Here is a 27,670-nt window from a genome sequence, read left to right on the forward strand (position 1 = left end):
ATACCGGTAATAAATCAGGTAGCCGTGTAGCTAGGAACTCAATTAACTAACTGACTGACTGACTGACTGACTGACTGACTGACTGACTGACCGACCGACCGACCGGCGAGCCGTAGGGGGGGGGTCAATTTTTGGCAAGCTGAGAGGGGGTGGGCAAGCAATATTTGGCTTAGGAAAGGCTTAGGAAAACAGTACGGAAACGCTTAAATATGCAAAAAAAATTATGGAAACTAACTAACTAACTAACTAACTAACTAACTAACTAACTTACTAAATAACTAAATTAATAAATTAATAAATAAATAAATAAATAAATAAATAAATAAATAAATAAATTAATTAATTAATTAATTAATTAATTAATTAATTAATTAATTAATTAATTAATTAATTAATTAATAAATAAATAAATAAATAAATAAATAAATAAATAAATAAATAAATAAATAAATAAATAAATAAATAAATAAATTAATTAATAAATAAATAAATAAATAAATAAATAAATAAATAAATAAATAAATAAATAAATAAATAAATAAATAAATAAATAAATAAATTAATTAATTAATTAATTAATTAATTAATTAATTAATTAATTAAACTAAATAAGGTTATTAAAATAAGTCATAGACATCATGCAATGCCCCACCATGCCACGGCACCCACGGCACCTGCGTGTACATGCACACGATAACAAAGGTCAAAGTTTATTCTGTACAAACAAAAACAAGTCATGCAAGTGGTGGTCGAAAACTCGACAAATGCTCGAAGGTCGACGGATCGGTGGTGCATGGTGACGTTCATTACTGTGTATCACACCTATGTGTTCATGTGCATATGTGCAATCATAATAAAAATTCCTTTAAAAAAGGAATGGGGCGCCCAAATTATGTGAGCTTGGACGAGATATGGTGAATTCCATGGCATGGTGTTTAGATTTGGTCCCGGGGATTTGGTATCATAATGATTTTTTCTAGGGAAGAGTAGAAGATGATCAAATGCAAGACAAATGTGTTTGATTGGGGAAGGTGTATCACAGAACCGTTTTGGATGAAATAAATTGAATTGGAATGAAGCTGTCGTGTCAATTTGCGATTATGTGGGGTGGGGGAGTTCAATTTTGGGGCATATTGTAGTGATGATATTGCTTTGGATATTGAATATTGTTGAATTTCGTTATGCAGGGGGTATATGATGGATAGTATAGAAGAGGATCTACCCCTATGTTGACCAAAAGAAAAGTTTTTATGAATGTATAACGTCTGTGATACATATACATCATAACGTCTGTGATACATATACATCATCTACTTGCTAATACACTGAAAATCTAATAGAGATGAAGGATAAAAGACAATTACAGAACATTCATTCTTCAAAAGTAGCTATATGGGTATACAATGTTTACAAGATAAGAACGTTAATGTTTTGTACATGAACGTAACATCTTTGATACATAGTTGTTAACACACTGAAAATCTGACTAGAGATTTACAATTTGATGATATCCAAAAGAATACTTACTAACTTAGCATTGAAGAATTAAAATAATTACAGAACTTTCATTTGTTAACATACACGTAGCAATGATTAACAATGTTGAAAATACAAACGTAACGTTTTGTTCATAAACATAACATCCTCGACACATCTAGGATCCGCATAATTTGTTGATTAATGTCATAAACAGTCACAAAAGATTTATGGTCTGATCATTTTATCATTTTAAGGGGGACCCGATATTGCATTTGGAAGAACCAGGCTTTTCAATTACTATCAAAACTGCTGGGTACCAAACTTTTGATACAGCTTGTATAGTAATTTGTTCTAATTTCCATGCAAAAGGAGCCAGTTGTTTCATCCTTAAAACAAATAGGCTACACCATAATTTCCAATTACCCCATGCAGAATTGCAGATAGATAAGACCTTGGTAAGATAAGCGTGTTAATTGTTATGTCACTATCACTATCTTGATCTTGATAAGATGCCTGACTTTGAAACTTTGGGTACAAAAACTCATACTCTGCAAGTTAGGTCAAATTTTGCACTATGATTGTTTATTTGAGCTTATTGGACTATGCCATTCAGATTAGGCTATTGTAATCCATAGTGTTGGTCACCGTCTATCGGGTTCTAAGAGGCGGTAAACTGGTTACAAAGGTCAAAGTGGTTACAAAGGTCAAAGGTCTCGATTTATTTGGTGTTTTACAAATCCATTAATTTTGTCTTTTAAACAAAGAATATACGCACACCATTTTATCCTGTGCATAACAGAAAACAATAATAAAATCAAATCCAAGCATATTGTGGATTTATTTCTGAGCAAGGGCATAATTTTAGCAAAATAGCACAACAATTGCGGAGTAAATCTAGTAAGACTGAAATTAGAAGCTACTCACAAGTACATGCCAATATTGTGGGACGCCTCCGTAGAGGGCGCCCCAAAAAGCTCGTTATTGTTCCATTAAAGTGTAAAAGAATATTGGGCTAGATATTAGCTGCACAATTGACAAAAATGTCACGCAGTGTAAGCTTACCTTTAGTATGTTTAAGCTTAACCAAACAGGGTACTGGCTGTCTGGCAAGAAGGCATGGAGGGAGGTTCACTTCAATAAAAGGACATGTACAACAAATTGCTATCCTCAGTCGTGCATTTGCTACTCAACCTGAAACAACAGCTCAATCAGAAAACCAAAGTGGTAGCAGTGGTTTGAAATCGGCACCTCCGAAGCTGAATTGTGACCGTGGAGATGTGATCTTTGCCAATAGGAGCAGTAAACAACTGCTACGTGCACTGTTTTCTCTGCAGTGTTGCTCACATAATATTCTGGTTCAAAACAGTATGAAGGTATTTGACCCTAGAGATCTTTTCACTTTTTTAATCATCAATATCATCATCATCATCATTAACTTTGTGTTAATTTACTCGAGAACTCTTAGCTTCGAATTTGCACACGATAGTTACGCATTCGATGCTACATGTAGAGTACTTTACTATGGTTTTTCGGTCGGACAGCGGTGCAATTTTTTACACCGGAGGTTATTTATTCTGTTAATGTTGAAATTTGGATGAAAGTTACTTTGATTATAGCCAAAATAATTAATTCTCGATCATGAGAGCCAACTTGGGTACGCACAGTTATTTGCATCGAGCGTACTACGCAAATACCGACGCTTACAGCGCAACACACCTTTTGAGAATTGACCAATCACACGGTCGTTGCTAGGCAAGGTCAAGGTTCGGTCATGCAGGTCGCGCGATCGTGTTATTCAATGAAAAGTACGACGCAGAAGGTACATTATCTCATGATCGAGAATTTGTTATTTTGGCTATAGTCAACTGTATCTTTTAGGCAAGATTTGCATATTTTAATTGGACAGTCTAAAATTCTGCTGAAGTGTAATTTTAGCAACATTTTTGATGCAATCGCCTGTCGTGATCGGCTGTGTTTACTTCTGAACTTCCATTGCCTTACATGGTGTCATGCTTCAGCGAATCCGACTAGATTTTGAATGCAATGGTCTCTAGCCTAGAATGTGAAGCTATCGGTGAGCAAATTTTTGGCTAGAGTTCTCGAGCAACTTTGTGTAAACCAGGTTTACCGTTAGTATTATGAATTTATGATGGGGCTGTGGCTGTGCAATTATTAATTACATCTGTCCCTCCCCTGTTTAAAATGGCATACCATAAATTGCTTTCCTCCCTCATCCGCATGCCAAAATACTATGCCCCACCCGTCTCGGCATGCCAAATAATCTTCCCCCATCTCGGCATGCCTTGTCCCATATATAGCTCTTTGCATTTTATTTGGCAGATTTTTGAGGCCAGCCAGCCAAACTTCCAATGTCTATAATGCTAGCAGGAACAAGAGGTAGTTTACATTACATGTAATTGCTTGTTGGTTATTTTATTAACAGCTGATGAAGCTTGGACAGCGCATCATGGGTGAGCGGCTCTTTTCAGCTGTAATGAAAGCTACGATATATGGCCACTTTGTCGCAGGGGAAAAGAGCGCCACCATTGACAACTTAGCCAGAGACTTGTCACAAGTGGGCGTCAGTGGACTTGTATCTGAAATGTTAGAGGAAGATGTAGGGGAAAGGACAGGAAGGTAAGTGCAGTTTTGTCTGTTTTTGGTTTGTTTGTATTTTTGTAAAAATGAGGAGTTCAGCTGAAGAATAGGCTAATGAAGTTGATTCTTAGTTTCCCGTCACCTGCCTGTATCACTACAGCCATAAAAGAAAGTTTTGACAATAATGAAATTTTCCAAAATAATGAATAATGAAATCATTCGTCTTGGCTCATGACCTCATATTTCACTGAAAAAAATGTGACGGGAAACTAATCATTTCATTTCATTAGCCTTAATTTATTTTCATGGAGGATACAAGATTTTCTTTATCTGCCAGTGGCTCTAATTAATAATGTCAGTGGTTTTCCATGTGTACACTTGTTTTTAATGTTATGCTGTACATGTAAAAAAAAAAAAAGCCTGGCAAAACTTTTGTTTCATGGTTGAGAATCCAATCTTTGACTTTTCAAAATGCGATGTAAAACTTGAATCTATGTTTAGTTCTAAATTTGCCTGTAGTAAATATGTATCATAGGGCATGTAAATTAGTGCTTTTACAATGTCTACATTATAATTTGCAATGCCCATTGTCATGTGTCTTATTGGTTATGTTCCTGTTTTTGTTGCATGTATTTTAATTATGGCTGTGATATGGGCTCTCATCCATCTTGTGTGGGTTTCTGGAATGTCATTAGGAAAAAAAGTTTGTTTATAGCAGCGGGTTTTTTAAAAGAGCAATGTGTTTTTTTAATTTTAATTTTGAATACAAAAATCTGCAATGCGCAACAGGAACCACTTCACAATTTGTTTGTTTGTCGCTACCATGTTAGTTAACCCAGTGATTATAAACATTTTCATGTCTTCCTGCTTGCTTCCACTGATCATGTAATTATTTCTAGTTCCTTTTCTAGCATGTTTTCTTTTCTTTTTTTTCTGATTTTAATGATTTTTGACCACAAATGTCAAAACAAATGCAATGCGCAAAAATGGCCTCCAGAATGCAATGCATGTTGGCTACGTACTACATGTAGAAACAAACTTGGTTTTTTTTTTGGTTTTGGCCTTAATATTTAATATGTTTAGCCTTGCCCTGCAGGGCTGTGAGAGTTCAGCTTTTAAGCTGATTTCAGCTTTTATTATTGCCAAAATGTACATGTTTTTATTTATTTTCAGCCCATATTTGGTGTTTTTACCCTAATTTTATGCTGTTTTTCAGCTTGTTTTAGTAATTTCCTCTTTTTTTGTCTGAGGCCTCTCACACTCCTGGCCCTGGCTTAGTTTGCAGGAAGTTAATGGTACTAAAGAGTTGGAGTTGATAAACTTGGTCCCTAGCCATAAAATTCAATTACAAGAGGCCTGTAGTTCAATGTCAAACAAAGCTTTTGTTTACATTAAATATTTTGCTGACTTATTTTCACTTACATGTAATATCAACCCCTGCTACACATAAAGTTTGGAGACCATATAAAAATTTTAAGTTCAAATTTTGCACTCCACTTTAACTTGATCCCTGGTAGTAATACTTGTATCATGGGTAACCAGGTACCCGCCCGTAAATAAATAAAAAATTATCCTGTTTTGCCAAATGACATGTAAAGCTCAATCTGAATTCTTTAATAGTTAGCATCAACTGGAAATAAAAATCAAATTTTAATATTTGACCAATTTGAGTGATAATTGGTATGTTTGCTAAGTTTACAAATGCAATCACAAAATCCAAAGACTTGGACTTGGACTTGGCCCAAGTCTAATCATCCAAAATCTTGAGTATGGGCTGATAATTGTTTCAGAAATGTTTCCTTTGTAAAACATAGTAATATTATTTTAATCCAAAGACAATTAGTCCTGTATTTTTCTGGAATCTGTGTAGATAACATAAGAATCATCTAATTCAACTGCTCAGAGCCAGAAGTGGGTAAGTGCAATAGCTGCCCTGTGAACATTTGGCAATTTGCACACATTATATTGTACTCATCTACACATCACAACTATTGCACTTAACCACTTCTGGCATTGAGCAGTCAAATTGTTCAGTGTATCCTGTGTACATGACAATACAGAATGTGGTACAAGTTATACATTGAGAGCTGTATATTATGTGTCTTACACTATGGATACCAATTATCGTTTTCTCATTCATTCATTCATCATCAGCATTCATGAGGATGTGTACATGTATACGAAACATTGCCAAGATATGTGTATCATATGATAAGCAGCTCCTTGTCTCCCAGCACACCTGGTATCCACCCATCAATGCAGAGAAGGTTTCAGCCATTGCCAATGCTAGTGTATTAGTAGGTTTCATTCCTTGGCTGGGTTGGGGTTCTTGGTTTTGGATTGAGTGAGGATTCTGAAAATTAACCACAAAAATGTACTACTCCCCATTCCAGAAAAATACAGCACTATTTTTTGGTATTAAAAAATATTATCAACTTCTGCCAAATGAAACATAGCTCATCCTAATCATTTATTTAGTCCTAACTGGAGATAAAAGAAAAAGTTCACTATTTTACTAATTTTTTGAAAAAAGAGCCAAAAACATGCATTTTTGGCACATTTTCTGACAATTGAGTCACAAAAATCACAGACTTGTAACAAGTCTAAGCATTCAAAATCTTGAGTATATAAATGCAGAAATTTTGCTCTAAATTTCACTTTTTTGTGTTACGTTAATTAAATGGTTGGTTATAAGAATGAAGCATGTCTTTTACAAAAATTAGAATGCATAAACTGAAATTAGTCTTAGTACAAGTCTTTGGGCTTGATTGTCACACCATAAGAAAAACACCCTAAAATGCATGTTTTTTGGGCCTTATTTCCAAAAATCGGCCAAATATTAAAATTGGGCTTTTATTGCTATTTAGGACTAACTAAAGGATTAGGATTTAGCTATGTTTCATTCGGCAAAACAGGATAGTATTTTTTTAATCCCCAAAAAATTAGTTCTGTATTTTTCTGGAATAGGGAGTAGTATTTAATCCAACATTTATGCGTACAGATATTTTACAAGGTTTACTAACAATTTCATGAGGTGATAATTTTGAGCTTGTATTAAACTAGCTGAATTCCTCTAGCCTACTCCACTCTGCACAAAGTCATATAATGACAGCCATATGAGGAGTTATGAGTCTGAGCAACCTTGGACTAGTGCCATTTTTTTCAAAGACAAACTTTTGGGGGCTACAATGTCCTGGACTTGTAAAATCAAAATTTACCAAAGAAATGGAGGGGTGGGTGATACAAATTACAGCACACAAATGTGCCGTAAATATGGGTCTCATTTTTGGGCTTCTGGTATATGGCCCCGGGGAAATGGCCCCCTATCTATACAATTTTGTTATAAAAATAGTTCAATTTCATCTAACTGGAGCCCAAATTTCAATCACAAAATTTTGTTCAATTTGGCCAAAAATCTGTGCCTCTGGTATAATGGGTCTATTGTAGGAGGCACATCCGTACCCAAACCAAATTTGAGTACCCCACCCCTTCCCATTTCCTCTTCATTCAAGCTTTGACTTAGAACTCATAGCAAGTTTTACAAGCAAACATATTTTTAGTCCCATGGCACGTATATGTTTCAAATCTTTTTGTTTTGTAAGTGATACTATCTGCTGTTTGGCTTTTCTCAGTTGAGACTGTCTTGCTTGCTTCTGCTTCTGTCCAGGCTATGACCATAACTTCCATATTCAAGCCATTTTAAAGACATTTCAATTTCTTTCAAAAGTTATACAAATATGATAGCAAATGAATTGCTTGCTTCATCTCAGAATATCAGAAGATGTATATGAGAGGAATAGCAAGAAGATCATTGGTTCCTATGACAGCCAACTTATGGTATCCAAGCATGTATGGTATCCGCCTATCAACACTGAAAAGCTGACAGCCATATCTAATGCTGGCATCCTTGTAAGTGAATATTCATAACCAAAATAAATATTCATGGCAAAAATAAATATTCATGAAGAAAATAAATATTCATGGATGGAATATGTGACCCACCAAATTCCATGACTTTTAAATTTCATATAATTGATTATTCTCAAAGGTATGCAAAGAGTAAGATGTGAACATATTTCCAATGAGTATTGTGCGCCAAATTGATTGCTTTATTGGCTCTTTGCACAGTTATCTCAAAATGAGTTTCTGCGTGCAAAGTAGGTGTAAATAGGTCATAGGTCGATAGTCCGAAAGGTCATTATATCCCCCCAAAAACCAAATAACCTAGTTATAAACCCTAGGAGGGGGGCACTCCCATATATTTACATACGTCATGTGCCCATGAAAAGACCCCGTTATTTTTGGCAAATCCTACACCCAATGACCCTGTTTTTTTCAATAGCCTACACTGAACGACTCTTCCTTTTTTGAACAAATAGTCCTCAAAATTGAAATTTTGGCGTGCTTTGAAAAAAATAAATGAGTTTTGTCTATTTTATTCTGTAAAATTGGGTAAAAAGCTATTTTTGATTGTTTTAAAATGATGTGAAATTTTGGGTGCTCCCATACAAAATCACCCATTTTTTGACATTGCCAACACCGAATGACCCCCTTTTTTCTGAAATTTTCTACACTGATAGACCCCTACACAGCGTCATCATCCCTATATCTTTGTGTCAAAAATTGCCGTGATAGTACAACGAATCCTCTCGTTTTTCAATAGCTACGCATGGCGATTTTGTTCGAGATAGGCAGAGCGACTCAGGCTAAGCATACCATTTACACCATACGACTATCATATGAGATACCACCAAGTTTCTATTCTACACATTATTACGATTTGTGCATGCTCTAGTACCCCATATGATGTTGCTATTACAAGAAAATTCTATTTGTTTTCAGGTAAAACCCAGATTTTGTTCTACACTACCTTGAAATTAAATACACTAATTAGCGGCCATTGCTGTTTGATGTGGATACATTTTACTGCATTTTATAAGTAACGATTTTTAAATCGTAAATAAAAATTGTGATATATTTAATTTTGAGAATTTACAATTATATAAAGGAACACATTTAGCCCATTCACCTAAGATCCAGGTGCTTGTATAGAATATTCAATCACTGTGTCTATAACACAATGCATATGTAAACTTTCTTTATCTGTGTCAATAATAGAGTATTGATTTTAATAGAATTGAATACATTTTGAGTTTGTACTTTACCAGTGAGCGATCTAGCTATCGATTTCTAGCCAATCAGATATGACTCCTTTTCTTGCGTTCGGTGAAATACCAATCGCCCGTCGCTCACCAACGGAGTATGGAGCTGTATCATGGAAAAAATATTTATAATATAGTGTGTTGACACTGTGCCCTAGTTTTGTACGCTGGTGGGCACAGGTACGTCACTTTCATTTTCGAGTGCCCCCCTGGCCTTGCCCTATCCCTATCCCTAACCTTAGCCCTAACCTTAGCCCTAATTCTAACCTTAAACGTAACCCGAAAACATGGCCCTGATTCTAATTCCAACTCTGACCCTTACCCTAATCTAACACTGTCCCTAACACTAATCCTAATGCTGATCCTAACCCTCATCTTATCCCTAACCTAATTGCTAACCTAAAATTGCACTAAACTACAACTTTAACCCTTTACATACTAATGATCGTTCAGACAAATTGGCTGCTCCTGGTGTTTGTACATATGCCTTATATGCAGATTTAATTAGCCTGTACAGTGTGCATGCTGGAAAAGCATACATGTTCCTGTGGATTGTATGCATGCAAGAAATTGCAAGAAACAAAAATGCACTTTTGCAAATGTGTTTGCATGGAGAACCTGTAATCAAATATTTGTAGCAAGATGGCAGATGATATCCATACAAAAAGTTACAATATCTGTTCCTATGTGGAACTAACATGCACAGTGACCTTGCATCCTGGGCATGTAAGCCTTTTTCTTACTTGTATTAAGTTAAAGAGGTACATCATGGCACCTCAATATGCAAAGTCCCCCATACTTTGTATGTACAGCCTGTCTCAAAAAAAATTGTGCAAGTGAAAAGCGCCCTCTTTGGCAGTTAGAAAATACCACTGTGACATGATGCTTACCACAACGTCAAGGGCGTAGTCTTAGCTCTCAAATGCCGTTTGTTCTGTTCAATTTGCTTATTTTAATCTCGAGATATGCTTAGTTAACGACGAAAGGGTAAAATCACAATTGTGCCACTTTTACTAGGGAAGAGGGCTTTACATGTAAATGAGTGATAGCATCAAGTTTATCAAGAGTTCCTTCGTGAAATCAAAAGAATGCATCAATTACACAATACAATCATTTTTGCACTGTTTTTACTATTGATGCAGGAATAATGATTCTCTTTTTCCACAGATTAAAAGATAAATAAATATTTCACATTCTGCTGTAAAATTAAATACATGTGCCCGTCAATGATTTTATCATGGTAAATACTGTTCTCCGCACAAAAGAGTTAGACAGGGTCTTAAGTGAGACCTGGTCTAACTGGAATTAAGTTCCATTAGGAATGGTCCTTTACTCTTATTTTCTTCCTAGAGTAGCTAGCGAATTCTAAAGATTTTAATGCAACGTTCAAAATTAATACAAAATAATTTAAGCAAATGTAAAGGAAAATGTCCTTTCTCATGGTACTAAATTCCACTTAGACCAGGTCTAACTTGTAGACCCGGTCTAACTATTTTGTGCATACGGACCTTATAGGTTTATATTACTGGTTGCGAGAGAAATTAGACAAAATAATGCACGCGCGCGGATTTTGATGCGAATGATGCGTCTAATGCACGAGCCCCGTAGAGGAGTGCATTAGACGCATCAACTATCATTTATTTTACAGCTCTCTTCCCAGGTAAAAGTGGCACAATTGCGATTTTACCCTTTCGTTGTTAAATAAACATATCTCGAGATTGAAACAAGCAAATTGAACAGAACAAACGGCATTTGAGAGCTAAGACTGCGCCCTTGACGTTGATGTAAGCATCAAGTCACAACGATATTTTCTAATTGCCAAAGAGGGCGCTTTTCACTTGCACCATTTTTTTTGAGACAGGCTGTATATACTGAGAATTCTAACATTCATGAGGGGCAATCATTCTATCACCCATGTCTAACAAACCATGCATGCACTGATGTATGGTGTTTCATCATGTCAACACGGTGCCTTGACAAATACCCAGTAACAGGTGCAGAATGGGAGTAACATTTTTGTCACTTGCACTTCAAATTACGATTGGCTGTCACTAATAGATGATGCTGGACTTTGCCAGTTGGTGCACTGTCTGTTTATAATTTGTCTATCTACAACCTACGAAAAAAGTCCTTGGAACACTTGGTACACTCTGTCGAAATTCCGTGCAGAATTTCACATGATCATGGAAATGACGTATATTTTGCCTGGGAACAAGCATGACATCTACAACAATGATTTACCTTCCCTCTCCCCATCAATCAATGTTGGAACACATCGGGAAACCGCTGAAGACTTTGGTATTTCTCAACATTGCACGGGGAGAGGGGTGACAGTTTTCCGTTATTTACACGCATAAGCGTTCCCAAGACATTTTTCGTTGATTGTCTCTACCGAATGCAAAATATTTCATCTAAATTTCGTTTTTGTGTCATAACTAAAAAAAACGGAATGTCGTATGAGCTTCATATTGCACACGATTTGAGAGTGGATTATATGCTTTGAAATCATAACAAAATTGTTAATAAAGAAATTGGTTTATTTAGGGAGTGGTCACTGAAACCATCCCCTATGCTAAACAACACACGTTTAAGTAATTATGGCTCTAAACTGCTCTAAAATGTCATTTTTGTCCCATAACTTAAAAACAAAATGTTGTATGAGCTTCATATTGCACACGATTTGGGAGTATATAATATCCCTTTGAATCACAATAAAATTGTTGATAAAGATGTTGGATTATTTAGGGAATGGTCACTGAAAACACCTCCTATGCTAAATTACACACATTTCGTAATTATGACTAAAATCTCGTTTTGTCTCATAATTCAAAAACACTACAAATATAGTTTTTAAAAAATATTACAATGTTTTGCAGTATGTTTTCCAAAATGTTTTTGAATGTTATTAAAACGTTCTGTACCCTTTATAATATAACCCAACATGTAAATGTTTTCTGTAAAACTTGCGTTTGCTGAGTATAGGCTTATCCGAACGAATCAGAAAGATTGTGATATAACAATTTGAAACAACTCATTTCTGAATATTATTTATAATAAAATACGCTTTTATGGTGAGAAAAAAAAAAAAAAAACAACAATTGAATACACTTAAAGAAAAAAAATCGACCACCACGGGGACTCGAACCATTCGCATCAATGAATAGTCAAAAGATTACCAGTCGAAGGACTAAGCCGTTGTGCCACGCTGCCATTTCGCAATCGAAGTAATCAGTTTTGGTCTTTTATAGTAGTCAGGTATCGGGGAAAGTGTAAAGCTGCATAGTGCAAAATGGCAAAGTGGATCAGTTTACCATAATGACAAAATGGTCCAAAATCGACATTTTATGGTTTTTAAGCCGCATCTCATGGAGCGTGACGTTCGTTTACCTTGGCTATACCAATTGAGGATGTTTGAATACAAAAGGAATGACAAATTGATCGCATTTATGACATTTGTTAACAGTTTGCCATTTTGAATTGAAATAAATATCTATATGTATATATTACTATCAATGCAGGGCAAACTGCTCAGTATGCACGCTATTCAATGCAGCAGTTTACCATTACAGATTACCATTATGGGTTTACACTTTACACCCTTTGACTATTCGTGTTTTGTTTGCGTGAATCATTGCTAATTTATGCATTCATTATTTTCAATGCTTCTTTTTTTCTTTCTTTGTATTAATAAAGAAAGAAAGAAAGAAAGAAAGAAAGAAAGAAAGAAAGAAAGAAAGAAAGAAAGAAAGAAAGAAAGAAAGAAAGAAAGAAAGAAAGAAAGAAAAAAGGAAAGAAAGAAAAAAGAAAGAAAGAAGGAAAGAAAAATGAATGAATGAATGAATGAATGAATGAATCAACGAAAGACATTTGAAATAAATAAAAACATGAACGTGGAAAAAGTTTGAAGTGACCGCTTATAGGTTCAAATTGCAAGCAGCTTAATCACGAAGCTCACGTGGCCGAGTGGTTAAGGCATAGGTCTTGTAAACATGAGGTCCTGGGTTCGATTCCCAGGCGGTATTACTTTTATGTTTCATTTATTATTTGCGACGGTGAACCCGGTGAAAATATTTGTTTATTATAAATACATGAAGTATACATTTTTGATTTATTTTTTCTGTCTTTCTTTCTTCCTTTCTTTCTCTGTTTGATTAATTAATTTAATTATTTCTTTCTTTCTTTCCCAAAAGCCCCCAAATGAAATACTTTCCGATTTAAATGTGATCTTATATAAATAGTCCTACAACTCCCTCCGCCCTACCCCACATACATCCCACGCCCAACACCTCGCACGCACACACCACCACATTATACACACACCCCATACACAAAAATGTGAAGCACAAATCTGCTGAAGATAGTTGTTACATCATGTCAAAAACAAGTTAATGCTATCTACTGAAGACAGTCGTAGTTTATTATTGACTTCATTACAATCTTAACGTACATGCGGTTTTAGTATTTAATTAAAACTCATTTTTCTGTTTTGTAACGCTCGTTCACCTATCTGACAAGTGCTATGAAGGTGAACTTTAAATATTAATTTCAAAAATAAATTAAACAACTCGGAATCATATAGCTTAGAGCCGTGATACGATTTCTCGGTTTTAAGATATAGCATAAAAATGTCATTAAATGCGTGTATGTTAGGGTATGGGGTGTTTCAGTGTCCACTCCTGAACCAACCAATTTCTTTATCAACAATTGCATTTTGATTCATAAGTACATGGTCTAATTCCAAATCCTGTGAAATATGAAGATCATACAACATTCTGTTTTTGAGTTATGGGACAAAAATTACATTTTAGAGCAGTTTAGAGCTATAATTGCGAAATGTGTGTATTTTAGCATAGGGGGTGATTGCAGTGACCACTTCCTAAAAGCCAATTTCTTTATCAACAATTTTGTTATGATTCCAAAGCATATAATCCACTCTCAAATGTGTGTAATGAAAACTCATCGACATTCCGTTTTGAGTTATGAGACAAAAGCGAAATTTAGATGAAATATTTTGCATTACGGCAGAGACATGTCTCTACCGAATAAAAAATTGTTAATAAAAAAAAGAAATTGGTTTATTTAGGAGTGGTCACTGAAACTATCCTATGCTAAACAACACACGCTTTATTAATTATGGCTCTAAACTGCTCTAAAATGTCATTTTTGTCCCATAACTTAAAAACAAAATGTTGTATGAGCTTCATATTGCACACGATTTGGGAGTATATAATATCCCTTTGAATCACAATAAAATTGTTGATAAAGATGTTGGATTATTTAGGAATGGTCACTGAAAACACCTCCTATGCTAAATTACACACATTTAAATAATTATGACTAAAATCTACGTTTTTGTCTCATAATTCAAAAACACTACAAATATAGTTTTAAAAAAATATTACAATGTTTTGCAGTATGTTTTCCAAAATGTTTTTGAATGTTATTAAAAGCGTTCTGTACCCTTTATAATATAACCCAACATGTAAATGTTTTCTGTAAAACTTATGTTTGCTGAGTATAGTCACATCCGAGCGAATCAGAAAGATTGTGATATAACAATTTGAAACAACTCATTTCTGAATATTATTTATAATAAAATACGCTTTTGCGGTGAGAAAAAAAAAAAAAAAAAAAACAACAATTGAATACACTTAAAGAAAAAAATCGACCACCACGGGGACTCGAACCATTCGCATCAACCAATAGTCAAAAGATTACCAGTCGAAGGACTAAGCCGTTGCGCCACGCTGCCATTTCGCAATCGAAGTAATCAGTTTTGGTCTTTTATAGTAGTCAGGTATCGGGAAAGTGTAAAGCTGCATAGTGCAAAATGGCAAAGTGGATCAGTTTACCATAATGACAAAATGGTCCAAAATCGACATTTTATGGTTTTTAAGCCGCATCTCATGGAGCGTGGCGTTCGTTTACCTTGGCTATACCAATTGAGGATGTTTGAATACAAAAGGAATGACAAATTGATCGCATTTATGACATTTGTTAACAGTTTGCCATTTTGAATTGAAATAAATATCTATACGTATATATTACTATCAATGCAGGGCAAACTGCTCAGTATGCACGCTATTCAATGCAGCAGTTTACCATTACAGATTACCATTATGGGTTTACACTTTACACCCTTTGACTATTCGTGTTTTGTTTGCGTGAATCATTGCTAATTTATGCATTCATTATTTTCAATGCTTCTTTTTTTCTTTCTTTCTTTGTATTAATAAAGAAAGAAAGAAAGAAAGAAAGAAAGAAAGAAAGAAAGAAAGAAAGAAAGAAAGAAAGAAAGAAAGAAAGAAAGAAAGAAAGAAAGAAAGAAAGAAAGAAAGAAAGAAAGAAAAAGGAAAGAAAAAGAAAAAGAAAGAAAGAAGGAAAGAAAAATGAATGAATGAATGAATGAATGAATGACACGAAAGACATTTGAAATAAATAAAAACATGAACGTGGAAAAAGTTTGAAGTGACCGCTTCTAGGTTCAAATTGCAAGCAGCTTAATCACGAAGCTCACGTGGCAGTGGTTAAGGCATAGGTCTTGTAAACATGAGGTCCTGGGTTCGATTCCCAGGCGGTATTACTTTTTATGTTTCATTTATTATTTGCGACGGTGAACCGGTGAAAATATTTGTTTATTATAAATACATGAAGTATACATTTTTGATTTATTTTTCTGTCTTTCTTTCTTCCTTTCTTTCTCTGTTTGATTAATTAATTTAATTATTTCTTTCTTTCTTTCCCAAAAGCCCCCAAATGAAATACTTTCCGATTTAAATGTGATCTTATATAAATAGTCCTACAACTCCCTCCGCCCTACCCCCCCATACATCCCACGCCCAACACCTCGCACGCACACACCACCACATTATACACACACCCCATCCACAAAAAAGTGAAGCACAAATCTGCTGAAGATAGTTGTTACATCATGTCAAAAACAAGTTAATGCTATCTACTGAAGACAGTCGTAGTTTATTATTGACTTCATTACAATCTTAACGTACATGCGGTTTTAGTATTTAATTAAAACTCATTTTTCTGTTTTATGTAACGCTCGTTCACCTATCTGACAAGTGCTATGAAGGTGAACTTTAAATATTAATTTCAAAAATAAATTAAACAACTAGGAATCATGCATCTTAGAGCCGCGATACGATTTCTCGGTTTTGAGATATAGCATAAAAATGTCATTAAATGCGTGTATGTTAGGGTATGGGGGTGTTTCAGTGTCCACTCCCTGAACCAACCAATTTCTTTATCAACAATTGCATTTTGATTCATAAGTACATGGTCTAATTCCAAATCCTGTGAAATATGAAGATCATACAACATTCTGTTTTTGAGTTATGGGACAAAAATTACATTTTAGAGCAGTTTAGAGCTATAATTGCGAAATGTGTGTATTTTAGCATAGGGGGTGATTGCAGTGACCACTTCCTAAAGAAGCCAATTTCTTTATCAACAATTTTGTTATGATTCCAAAGCATATAATCCACTCTCAAATCGTGTGTAATGAGAAACTCATACGACATTCCGTTTTTGAGTTATGAGACAAAAACGAAATTTAGATGAAATATTTTGCATTCGGCAGAGACAACCTACGAAAAAAGTCCTTGGAACACTTGGTACACTCTGTCGAAATTCCGTGCAGAATTTCACATGATCATGGAAATGACGTATATTTTGCCTGGGAACAAGCATGACATCTACAACAATGATTTACCTTCCCTCTCCCCATCAATCAATGTTGGAACACATTGGGAAACCGCTGAAGACTTTGGTATTTCTCAACATTGCACGGGGAGAGGGGTGACAGTTTTCCGTTATTTACACGCAAGCGTTCCAAGACATTTTTCGTTGATTGTAGTTATGCCTGTATGAAGAGACATGTGCACTTGAATTTAAAAGCAAGTTTTTATGTTAAATCATTAATATCACTTCTTTGTTTGTACACATCTTTTCCTTGTTGTGGCATTTCATAGAAATCCAACCTTCTTTCTATCATAATTTCCTTGTACTGGTTTCAAAATGTCCATTCTGATTGTTGTTTTAGGAAAAAGTGTCACAAATCTGGCGAGATGGAGGAATGCAGATTGAAAACGATGGTCTTGTATCAGTGCAGAATATATTGGATGGCCTTAATGGAAAACTGAAGGTAAGCCACATTAGCCCTTGTATCAGTGCATAATATATTGGATGGCCTTAATGGAAAACTGAAGGTAAGCCACATTAGCCCTTGTATCAGTGTAGAATATATTGGATGGCCTTAATGGAAAACTGAAGGTAAGCCACATTAGCCCTTGTATCAGTGCAGAATATATTGGATGGCCTTAATGGAAAACTGAAGGTAAGCCACATTAGCCCTTGTATCAGTGCAGAATATATTGGATGGCCTTAATGGAAAACTGAAGGTAAGCCACATTAGCCCTTGTATCAGTGTAGAATATATTGGATGGCCTTAATGGAAAACTGAAGGTAAGCCACATTAGCCCTTGTATCAGTGTAGAATATATTGGATGGCCTTAATGGAAAGCTGAAGGTAAGCCACATTAGCCCTTGTATCAGTGCAGAATATATTGGATGGCCTTAATGGAAAGCTGAAGGTAAGCCACATTAGCCCTTGTATCAGTGTAGAATATATTGGATGGCCTTAATGGAAAGCTGAAGGTAAGCCACATTAGCCCTTGTATCAGTGTAGAATATATTGGATGGCCTTAATGGAAAGCTGAAGGTAAGCCACATTAGCCCTTGTATCAGTGCAGAATATATTGGATGGCCTTAATGGAAAGCTGAAGGTAAGCCACATTAGCCCTTGTATCAGTGCAGAATATATTGGATGGCCTTAATGGAAAACTGAAGGTAAGCCACATTAGCCCTTGTATCAGTGTAGAATATATTGGATGGCCTTAATGGAAAACTGAAGGTAAGCCACATTAGCCCTTGTATCAGTGTAGAATATATTGGATGGCCTTAATGGAAAGCTGAAGGTAAGCCACATTAGCCCTTGTATCAGTGCAGAATATATTGGATGGCCTTAATAGAAAGCTGAAGGTAAGCCACATTAGCCCTTGTATCAGTGTAGAATATATTGGATGGCCTTAATGGAAAGCTGAAGGTAAGCCACATTAGCCCTTGTATCAGTGTAGAATATATTGGATGGCCTTAATGGAAAGCTGAAGGTAAGCCACATTAGCCCTTGTATCAGTGTAGAATATATTGGATGGCCTTAATGGAAAGCTGAAGGTAAGCCACATTAGCCCTTGTATCAGTGTAGAATATATTGGATGGCCTTAATGGAAAGCTGAAGGTAAGCCACATTAGCCCTTGTATCAGTGTAGAATATATTGGATGGCCTTAATGGAAAGCTGAAGGTAAGCCACATTAGCCCTTGTATCAGTGTAGAATATATTGGATGGCCTTAATGGAAAGCTGAAGGTAAGCCACATTAGCCCTTGTATCAGTGCAGAATATATTGGATGGCCTCAATGGAAAGCTGAAGGTAAGCCACATTAGCCCTTGTATCAGTGTAGAATATATTGGATGGCCTTAATGGAAAGCTGAAGGTAAGCCACATTAGCCCTTGTATCAGTGTAGAATATATTGGATGGCCTTAATGGAAAGCTGAAGGTAAGCCACATTAGCCCTTGTATCAGTGTAGAATATATTGGATGGCCTTAATGGAAAGCTGAAGGTAAGCCACATTAGCCCTTGTATCAGTGTAGAATATATTGGATGGCCTCAATGGAAAGCTGAAGGTAAGCCACATTAGCCCTTGTATCAGTGTAGAATATATTGGATGGCCTTAATGGAAAGCTGAAGGTAAGCCACATTAGCCCTTGTATCAGTGTAGAATATATTGGATGGCCTTAATGGAAAGCTGAAGGTAAGCCACATTAGCCCTTGTATCAGTGCAGAATATATTGGATGGCCTTAATGGAAAGCTGAAGGTAAGCCACATTAGCCCTTGTATCAGTGTAGAATATATTGGATGGCCTTAATGGAAAGCTGAAGGTAAGCCACATTAGCCCTTGTATCAGTGTAGAATATATTGGATGGCCTTAATGGAAAGCTGAAGGTAAGCCACATTAGCCCTTGTATCAGTGCAGAATATATTGGACGGCCTTAATGGAAAGCTGAAGGTAAGCCACATTAGCCCTTGTATCAGTGTAGAATATATTGGATGGCCTTAATGGAAAGCTGAAGGTAAGCCACATTAGCCCTTGTATCAGTGCAGAATATATTGGATGGCCTCAATGGAAAGCTGAAGGTAAGCCACATTAGCCCTTGTATCAGTGTAGAATATATTGGATGGCCTCAATGGAAAGCTGAAGGTAAGCCACATTAGCCCTTGTATCAGTGTAGAATATATTGGATGGCCTTAATGGAAAGCTGAAGGTAAGCCACATTAGCCCTTGTATCAGTGTAGAATATATTGGATGGCCTTAATGGAAAGCTGAAGGTAAGCCACATTAGCCCTTGTATCAGTGCAGAATATATTGGATGGCCTTAATGGAAAGCTGAAGGTAAGCCACATTAGCCCTTGTATCAGTGCAGAATATATTGGATGGCCTCAATGGAAAGCTGAAGGTAAGCCACATTAGCCCTTGTATCAGTGCAGAATATATTGGATGGCCTTAATGGAAAACTGAAGGTAAGCCACATTAACCCTTGTATCAGTGCAGAATATATTGGATGGCCTTAATGGAAAGCTGAAGGTAAGCCACATTAACCCTTGTATCAGTGCAGAATATATTGGATGGCCTTAATGGAAAGCTGAAGGTAAGCCACATTAACCCTTGTATCAGTGCAGAATATATTGGATGGCCTTAATGGAAAGCTGAAGGTAAGCCACATTAGCCCTTGTATCAGTGCAGAATATATTGGATGGCCTTAATGGAAAGCTGAAGGTAAGCCACATTAGCCCTTGTATCAGTGCAGAATATATTGGATGGCCTTAATGGAAAACTGAAGGTAAGCCACATTAGCCCTTGTATCAGTGCAGAATATATTGGATGGCCTTAATGGAAAGCTGAAGGTAAGCCACATTAGCCCTTGTATCAGTGTAGAATATATTGGATGGCCTCAATGGAAAGCTGAAGGTAAGCCACATTAGCCCTTGTATCAGTGTAGAATATATTGGATGGCCTCAATGGAAAGCTGAAGGTAAGCCACATTAGCCCTTGTATCAGTGCAGAATATATTGGATGGCCTTAATGGAAAGCTGAAGGTAAGCCACATTAGCCCTTGTATCAGTGCAGAATATATTGGATGGCCTCAATGGAAAACTGAAGGTAAGCCACATTAACCCTTGTATCAGTGCAGAATATATTGGATGGCCTTAATGGAAAGCTGAAGGTAAGCCACATTAGCCCTTGTATCAGTGCAGAATATATTGGATGGCCTTAATGGAAAGCTGAAGGTAAGCCACATTAGCCCTTGTATCAGTGTAGAATATATTGGATGGCCTTAATGGAAAGCTGAAGGTAAGCCACATTAACCCTTGTATCAGTGCAGAATATATTGGATGGCCTCAATGGAAAGCTGAAGGTAAGCCACATTAGCCCTTGTATCAGTGCAGAATATATTGGATGGCCTTAATGGAAAGCTGAAGGTAAGCCACATTAACCCTTGTATCAGTGCAGAATATATTGGATGGCCTTAATGGAAAGCTGAAGGTAAGCCACATTAGCCCTTGTATCAGTGCAGAATATATTGGATGGCCTTAATGGAAAGCTGAAGGTAAGCCACATTAACCCTTGTATCAGTGCAGAATATATTGGATGGCCTTAATGGAAAGCTGAAGGTAAGCCACATTAACCCTTGTATCAGTGCAGAATATATTGGATGGCCTCAATGGAAAGCTGAAGGTAAGCCATAACCATTTGTCACAAGTCTGTAGAGTTGACATTGATAAGGTATGAAATAAGGTGCCTGCGAACATTACCCTGGGCCTGTTTGTTATACAAAGGTCATTTAGGGACTAATGAGGTCATTAATACATGTAACTGTGCATCGGTTATTTGGAGGGCATTGTGAAAAATCTAAACATTTTGCCTTTGGAACAGAGGAATATCACAAGGGGTGTAGCCCCAAGGGATACTCCGAGGTCCAAAGCAAAATGTTTAGATTTTTCACAATGCCCGACATATATATTACCGATGCAAAGTTATTTTAAACCTCAGTCATAACCGTCGCATTGATCTCTTCACTCTACAAAATAACACGAAAGTTTGCTTAAAAGTTTAAGTTGTAAAAATAGATGTTTTTACATCTTCCCTTTCCAAAAATCGATCAGGCTAAAACAGGACGACCAATAACAAAAGTGCGTATCACAATATGTGCAAATATGGTAGCGCGTAATTCAAATGCAGCAGTCAGCTAGCGTGCAGTTTGTTCGACGCACAATACAGCGCTTGCTGAGGTTACTAATATTTACTCTCAAACAATTATGCATTTTGCAGTCAATTGTAAGATGTTAATGACTTCGATTTGCGTTCGCATTTTCACAAATAACTAAATGTAATTGGATCGCACGCATCACGTTTATTAATGAGGTTATGAATGATTCTTCACAGGCTTGCTAAAGACTTTTAAGTAATCTCATGAATTTATCATTTTTATTTTATTTTTTACCCAATCATTACAGCCCATTCCAGGTTTGACATCTGATGAGAATAGCCATTTTCAGCATTCGTTAAAGAGACTGGATGAAATGGCAAAGGTAAGATAGTCTAGCTGATTGTGGGTTTTTATTTCAGTAAAAGTTTCAGTTTCATTAATTTACCGACTGAAGAGTAAACTACAACAATAAGAATCTTTAGGGTCTTCCCAGGAACTTAATTACAGATATTTAAAAACGCTAACCTGACATGCACCAATTCAACAAAATCCAACAGCACAAAGTGAATGCAAACTCAAGCATCCCACATGATGCAAAATGATCCAAGCACACATATACACACGAAAATGCTGGCCAGACAGTGTAAACACTCATCTTGTCCTCTGGGTCTGTGGTCAAAACCGCACTGGTTAAAACATCTTTACTCTCCATGTTTCTTCCTTCACCAAAAAGGAGAAACAAAGTTAATTAGGGTTAAACAAGTTTCACATGATCAGAAAAACTGCCTTTTTAAAACAAAAGTCAGTGTTGGCACCCCCTCACGGCTGTTTGATGTATATAGAATTGGCTTCATTATTAACTAAATTCAAACTATAGATGGCGCTATTTATCCTAAATCATATTTCTTTATTTGCAAGGGTTAGGTGATTAATACCGCCATTGAAACAGTTGGAATAGGTGAAACAAGTTACAAGCAAAGTTTATAAACATATTTTATCAAACAATAAAAGGAATTATTTGTATTAAAAGCTTGAAAGGGTAATTTCCAGTAACTAAATAGCGCCACCAATTTTGGCATTAATACATACATTTTATATCCGAAAAAGCTTTAAAAAATACTATAAAAGTGAATAATTTTGTAAAAGAGGGGAAATTAAAGTTGGGAAAGACTCAAAAGCATCTGTATACATTAGCACGATATCACTTTTAGCTGCTTAAGCCTAAAATTTGGTTATACATGATGTTTTGTTTGAAAAACTAATAAATGATCCCATCAAACAACCGTGCCCTGTAATGGGCTATTACAGAAATAAAAGGTACATACCCTATAGAAGACAAATTTGACACATCTGACCTCGTAAATCAAAAAAAATTTATTTTGGGAATCCCAAGTCTTCTATAGGGTAGGTGCCGTTAATTTCTGGAATAGCCCAATATTCCCCCCCCCCACAAAAAAAATATTTCATAATGCAGAACCATTTCCGACCACGCTAGTAGATGCCACAGTTAAGTAGTGTTTGAGTTGGTGTGGGTGGGGGAGGAGATATAATTATAGATAGTCGATAACCGATAATCAATGATCAATCAGTTATCAACGTTCAGTTAAATTCTAAACCCTAACATAAAGGATAAAAAAGGCTCATGTTAAAATGGCTAAGGATGATATCCTTGTGGATACTGGGGGGGTGAGGGGTATTGATTATCGATAATCAATTATCGATTATAGATAATCAATAATCGATGATCAATCATTTAACAAAAATTTATAGGCCTACGCAACCGAAAAAACTGGGAATCGCTAAGGATGATTTCCTTCTGGGCATGGGGGTGGGTTGTGCGTGGAATTAATTATGGGTAATTAATTATCGATTATCGATTATCGATAATCAATTATCGATTATCGATAATCAATTATCGATCATCAATCATTAGTTTATCAATATCCAATGTTTAAAAATGTATAGACCTACGCAACCGACAAAACGGGATATCTGCATTAATTTGAAAATATGATTTTCTCAAAGTGCTAGAAAAGCACACTCTTTGACCATTTCTATGCACATCGTATCTCTTGCAACCTGAAGGAACGAAATTTGTTTTCGTTTTGGATTTCAACAGCTTAAAATTGACATTTTTCGTAAAATGCACATCAAATATTTTGTTCTGAATTGGAAAATCTCTCTTGGTATAAAATGAAAAATATTTCTGATTCTGGTTGTCAATTTGAAACTTTTTTATATCAATCATCATATCCGTGGGCACGTGGTACTCTATTTTGAAAGCCATCCGAGTCTCCATTTTGACAAACGGATAAAAACAAAAATAGTTTTAACATTGTCATCTATGGAAGAAAAATCACAAAACTGCCTTTTTCTCAAGAAAAAAAATTGGGACTAGAAGATAAATTTTCTTCAAACTCGTTTTTTAAAATCTTTATATATATGCTTAAAAAAAAAAACGGAAAAAAAAACTAAGTTGATACTCCACGTAAATGATTTCAGATATCGCTAATCCGAACCCAAACCTAACCATTATCCTTCTAATAACCCTAACCCTAACCCTAATCCTAATTTACGTCTAAATTAAGGCCTATATGATGAAGAAATAACCAAACTTTATTAGAATATTGGAAACTAACTCAATAATAGCCTCATACCCCCAACTCTGCCTGCTGCTTTAGCATCACTCTTGAATCTCTGTTATTGAACTGTGACAGAAGATTGATATGCAACCTCTCAGAACGTCCGAAGTTATTCCTTCATGTAATTTTACACGAAATTAGGGTTAGGGTTAGGGTTAAGGTTAGGGTTAGTTTAGGGTTAGGATTAGGGTTAGGATTAGGGTTAGGGTTAGGATTAGGGTTATGATTAGGATTAGGCTTAGGGTTAGGGTTATAAGGATTAGGGTTAGAGTTAGGATTAGATTACACGAAATAATTACATGAAGGATCGACCCACATGACCCTGCTCTGTATGGGCTATTACAGAAATAAAAGGTACATACCCTATAGAAGACAAATTTGACACATCTGACCTCGTAAATAAAAAAAAAATTATTTTGGGAATCCCAAGTCTTCTATAGGGTAGGTGCCGTTAATTTCTGGAATAGCCCAATGTGAGATACTTATCCAATCAGCAAAAATACATTCCTTCTGAATTCAGATATTCTTGGTTATTAAAAATGTATGCATTTTATATATTTTTAGCCCATTTGGGGGTTTTTGCTTGATTTTACACATCTTTACAGGTTTTTCCACACCTTTCAGGGTTTTGCATGGTTTTTCAATTCTCATGTCTGATATTATGAAATGCTTGACTATATGAAATAGCTAAAAATGAAACAAAATTGTTTCACTATTTTCACCTGCACACTTCAGTTTTCAAAGCTTACATTGTACCAAATGTTTTTGGTGCAACCTATTTCCCAAAATGTTGGTCAGCTGTTGGGAAAAAATGAAGCCTTGTAACCTGAACACTGGGAAAACTTAAGATAATTTTAATTCCACCCTTTTGGCTTTGTGACTGTGCATTCCATACCATCGGGCCTTTGTTTTTAAGTTGCATTTTGTGTAATTTCTCTGTAGAAAGCTGTGGAAAAAGGAGTGCAGTTGTTCATAGATGCAGAGAGGAATAACATCCAGCCTGCTATAAAGCTAATGGCAGTAGCCACTATGTGGAAATATAACAAGGATAAACCATGGGTGTGGAGTACATATCAGGCATACTTAAAGGTAAGGATGGTATCACTGGTTTGAGGTCGTATCAAATTCGGCCACGAGTGTGATACGACCTCAAACCAGTGATATTTTTTGTATTGCATGAACAGACAGGGGGTAACAAATTTATTATTCAGTAGACATGAATAATTTAAAATAATAAATAAATGAATGAATGAATGAATGAAGTTATAGGCCTACTCCAAACTCTTCCATGCATACTTTACAGTTTTCTGTCGTGCAACTACTACCATGTAATACAGCGCGCCATTGCCAACGCGAGACGCACACTTAGCGCGCGACACAGGGTATCGCGTAATTGCTGTCTATACAGCATACGCAATTAGCACAGTGTACAATACAACGCGAGTATGGTAATTTATGAACGCTGAACAATACAAAATTATATTAATTGGCTATTAACCAATGAAATGTTAGCAGCGTGTAAACAAAACATCACTACGCTGAATGAAGACGCCGTGATGGTGTCGCAAGCTACGTCGCTGCTCTATGAAGACTCTGAAAAAGGTAACTTTTTAAGCAATGAAATGTTGTTATTCATGTCTATTGAATGATAAGATGATATATTATGATGATAATAATATATAATATATAGCTACCATGTAATGATAATAATAATAATAATAATAGTATTTATTTGAATTGAATAAATACACAAAATAGTACAAGAAATGATACACAAATACAGAGCTAAATTACAAAATAAAACAAGGTACAATAATGTGCATTAAGCAAATAACTCTAGATGAATGTATGGGCTATGTATAATCATCCATACATATTTAGGCACATAAAATAATTGCGACACATTAAGTTCAATGGATTATGCAAATAGAAATAAAATGCAAGAGCAAACAACACAAGGTGAGTTCCATGTCCAAACTCCAATGTTCGCCTTTGTACTCAAATTACATGTACATGGTGTCCCCAAAAAAAGAGGCCCCTCATTGCGCCCTCTTTTTCTCCTATTTCAGAAAAGTTGATCAAGTATATGTTGGTATGTAAAGAAGCCTTTACCCGTTAACTTTAATAAACCGAAACAATTATTTCAATCGGCTCATAACTTTTGAAGATATGCCCTTTTAAAGAAATGTATCCATTTTTCACTCTGTCCACGGAGGAGGTTTGGCTACTTCAAAGATTGAAAAGTGCATATACCATGCATGAATATAAAACATTCCTCGATGATAACTTTATAAAATAACAACTTTATTTTTGGGAATGGGCTTTATCGGTGGGCTAATGGGTTATGGATTTTGTTAAGTGTCATTAATTTGGGCGAAATTGATGTAGGATGCTTCTTTTGCTATACTTGCAATTACTTATGTTTTTCTCGGTTATTTTATGCCTTTTTGTTTTATTATGTTTCTTACTTTCTTACTTTATTGTTTCTTGCTTTCTTTTTATTGACAACATAAGTCACTTTTCTTTTTGGAATAAAAGGTAGCCCTGAAAAGGGCTGTTTAGTTTGTCTTTGGTTCTTTTGAAGTGAGTTTACTGTGCTGCTCTGCCCTCTACCTGGTTGCCTCCTTGACGAATACAGGTTTCAGCCCTAGTCCTCATTGCATCAATTACGTTGCGTACCAACCTTGTGCGTCGGATACTTACGTATATAGCAGTAATAGGTTTGCAAAGATCTTGGATTTTGCCACAAATGAAGAAATCAAGTGGTGTGAGGTCTGGTGATCTTGCAGGCCACTCCACAGCATGACCCATCCCAACCACTCTGTTTGCTATCCGTGGACAGAGTGAAAAACGGGTACTTCTCTTTAACAGGGCATATCTTCAAGAGTTGTGGGCCGATTGAAATAATTGTTTTGGTTTACAGAAATAGGCGAAAAAGAGGGCGCAATGAGGGGCCTCTTTTTTTTGGACACCCTGTATATAAACAGCAGGCTGGATGATATCGTACTGAAAAAACAGCTGCTATGTAGCTATATTACTAAGATAAGCCAATGGTGTGAAGCATTGTCAAATGTCAGGCATAGTAGAAGTACAGCTGAACAGCTACTGTAACAGTAGTTCAATAACAATAACCTTTATTCAGCTAGAAATGGCTAGACAGATAAGTGAACAAACCAGATAAGTGAATTATGTGTCCAAAGTTATGAAACTTACCACTGAGTTAGTAAGAACGCTTAATCCATCATTGAAGTATAAAAGATAGGTGAATGATTTTGTATCACATTAACCCTAAATCATCCTTCCCAATCCCTTGATTTTTCTGTTGCAATTTTGGAGGTAAAGCAGAATTTAAGATAATAACATTTATCCATGAGTACTAAAAAAGTATTAATATTCCAGTCTAAAATATTGGGTAGAAAACAAACAAAAACAAAAACACAGACTTGT

The 27,670-nt window shown here is 35.8% G+C and overlaps 1 protein-coding gene across 1 annotated transcript in view; it reads left to right on the forward strand.

The window, feature by feature from the left end:
* The first annotated feature begins 2,453 nt into the window (after positions 1–2,453).
* LOC140168727 (hydroxyproline dehydrogenase-like) overlaps positions 2,454–27,670 on the forward strand; it is a 31,038-nt gene continuing 5,821 nt past the window's right edge. The window contains exons 1-7 of the mRNA XM_072192137.1: positions 2,454–2,852; positions 3,923–4,116; positions 5,981–5,988; positions 6,232–6,374; positions 17,296–17,397; positions 21,889–21,963; positions 25,166–25,312. Of these exons, the coding sequence (XP_072048238.1) occupies positions 2,520–2,852; positions 3,923–4,116; positions 5,981–5,988; positions 6,232–6,374; positions 17,296–17,397; positions 21,889–21,963; positions 25,166–25,312 (1,002 nt within the window). The 5' untranslated portion in view covers positions 2,454–2,519. The remainder of the gene's footprint in view (positions 2,853–3,922; positions 4,117–5,980; positions 5,989–6,231; positions 6,375–17,295; positions 17,398–21,888; positions 21,964–25,165; positions 25,313–27,670) is intronic.

The sequence above is a fragment of the Amphiura filiformis genome, chromosome 13 (genome assembly GCF_039555335.1).
Source record: "Amphiura filiformis chromosome 13, Afil_fr2py, whole genome shotgun sequence".
Lineage (NCBI taxonomy): Eukaryota > Metazoa > Echinodermata > Ophiuroidea > Amphilepidida > Amphiuridae > Amphiura > Amphiura filiformis.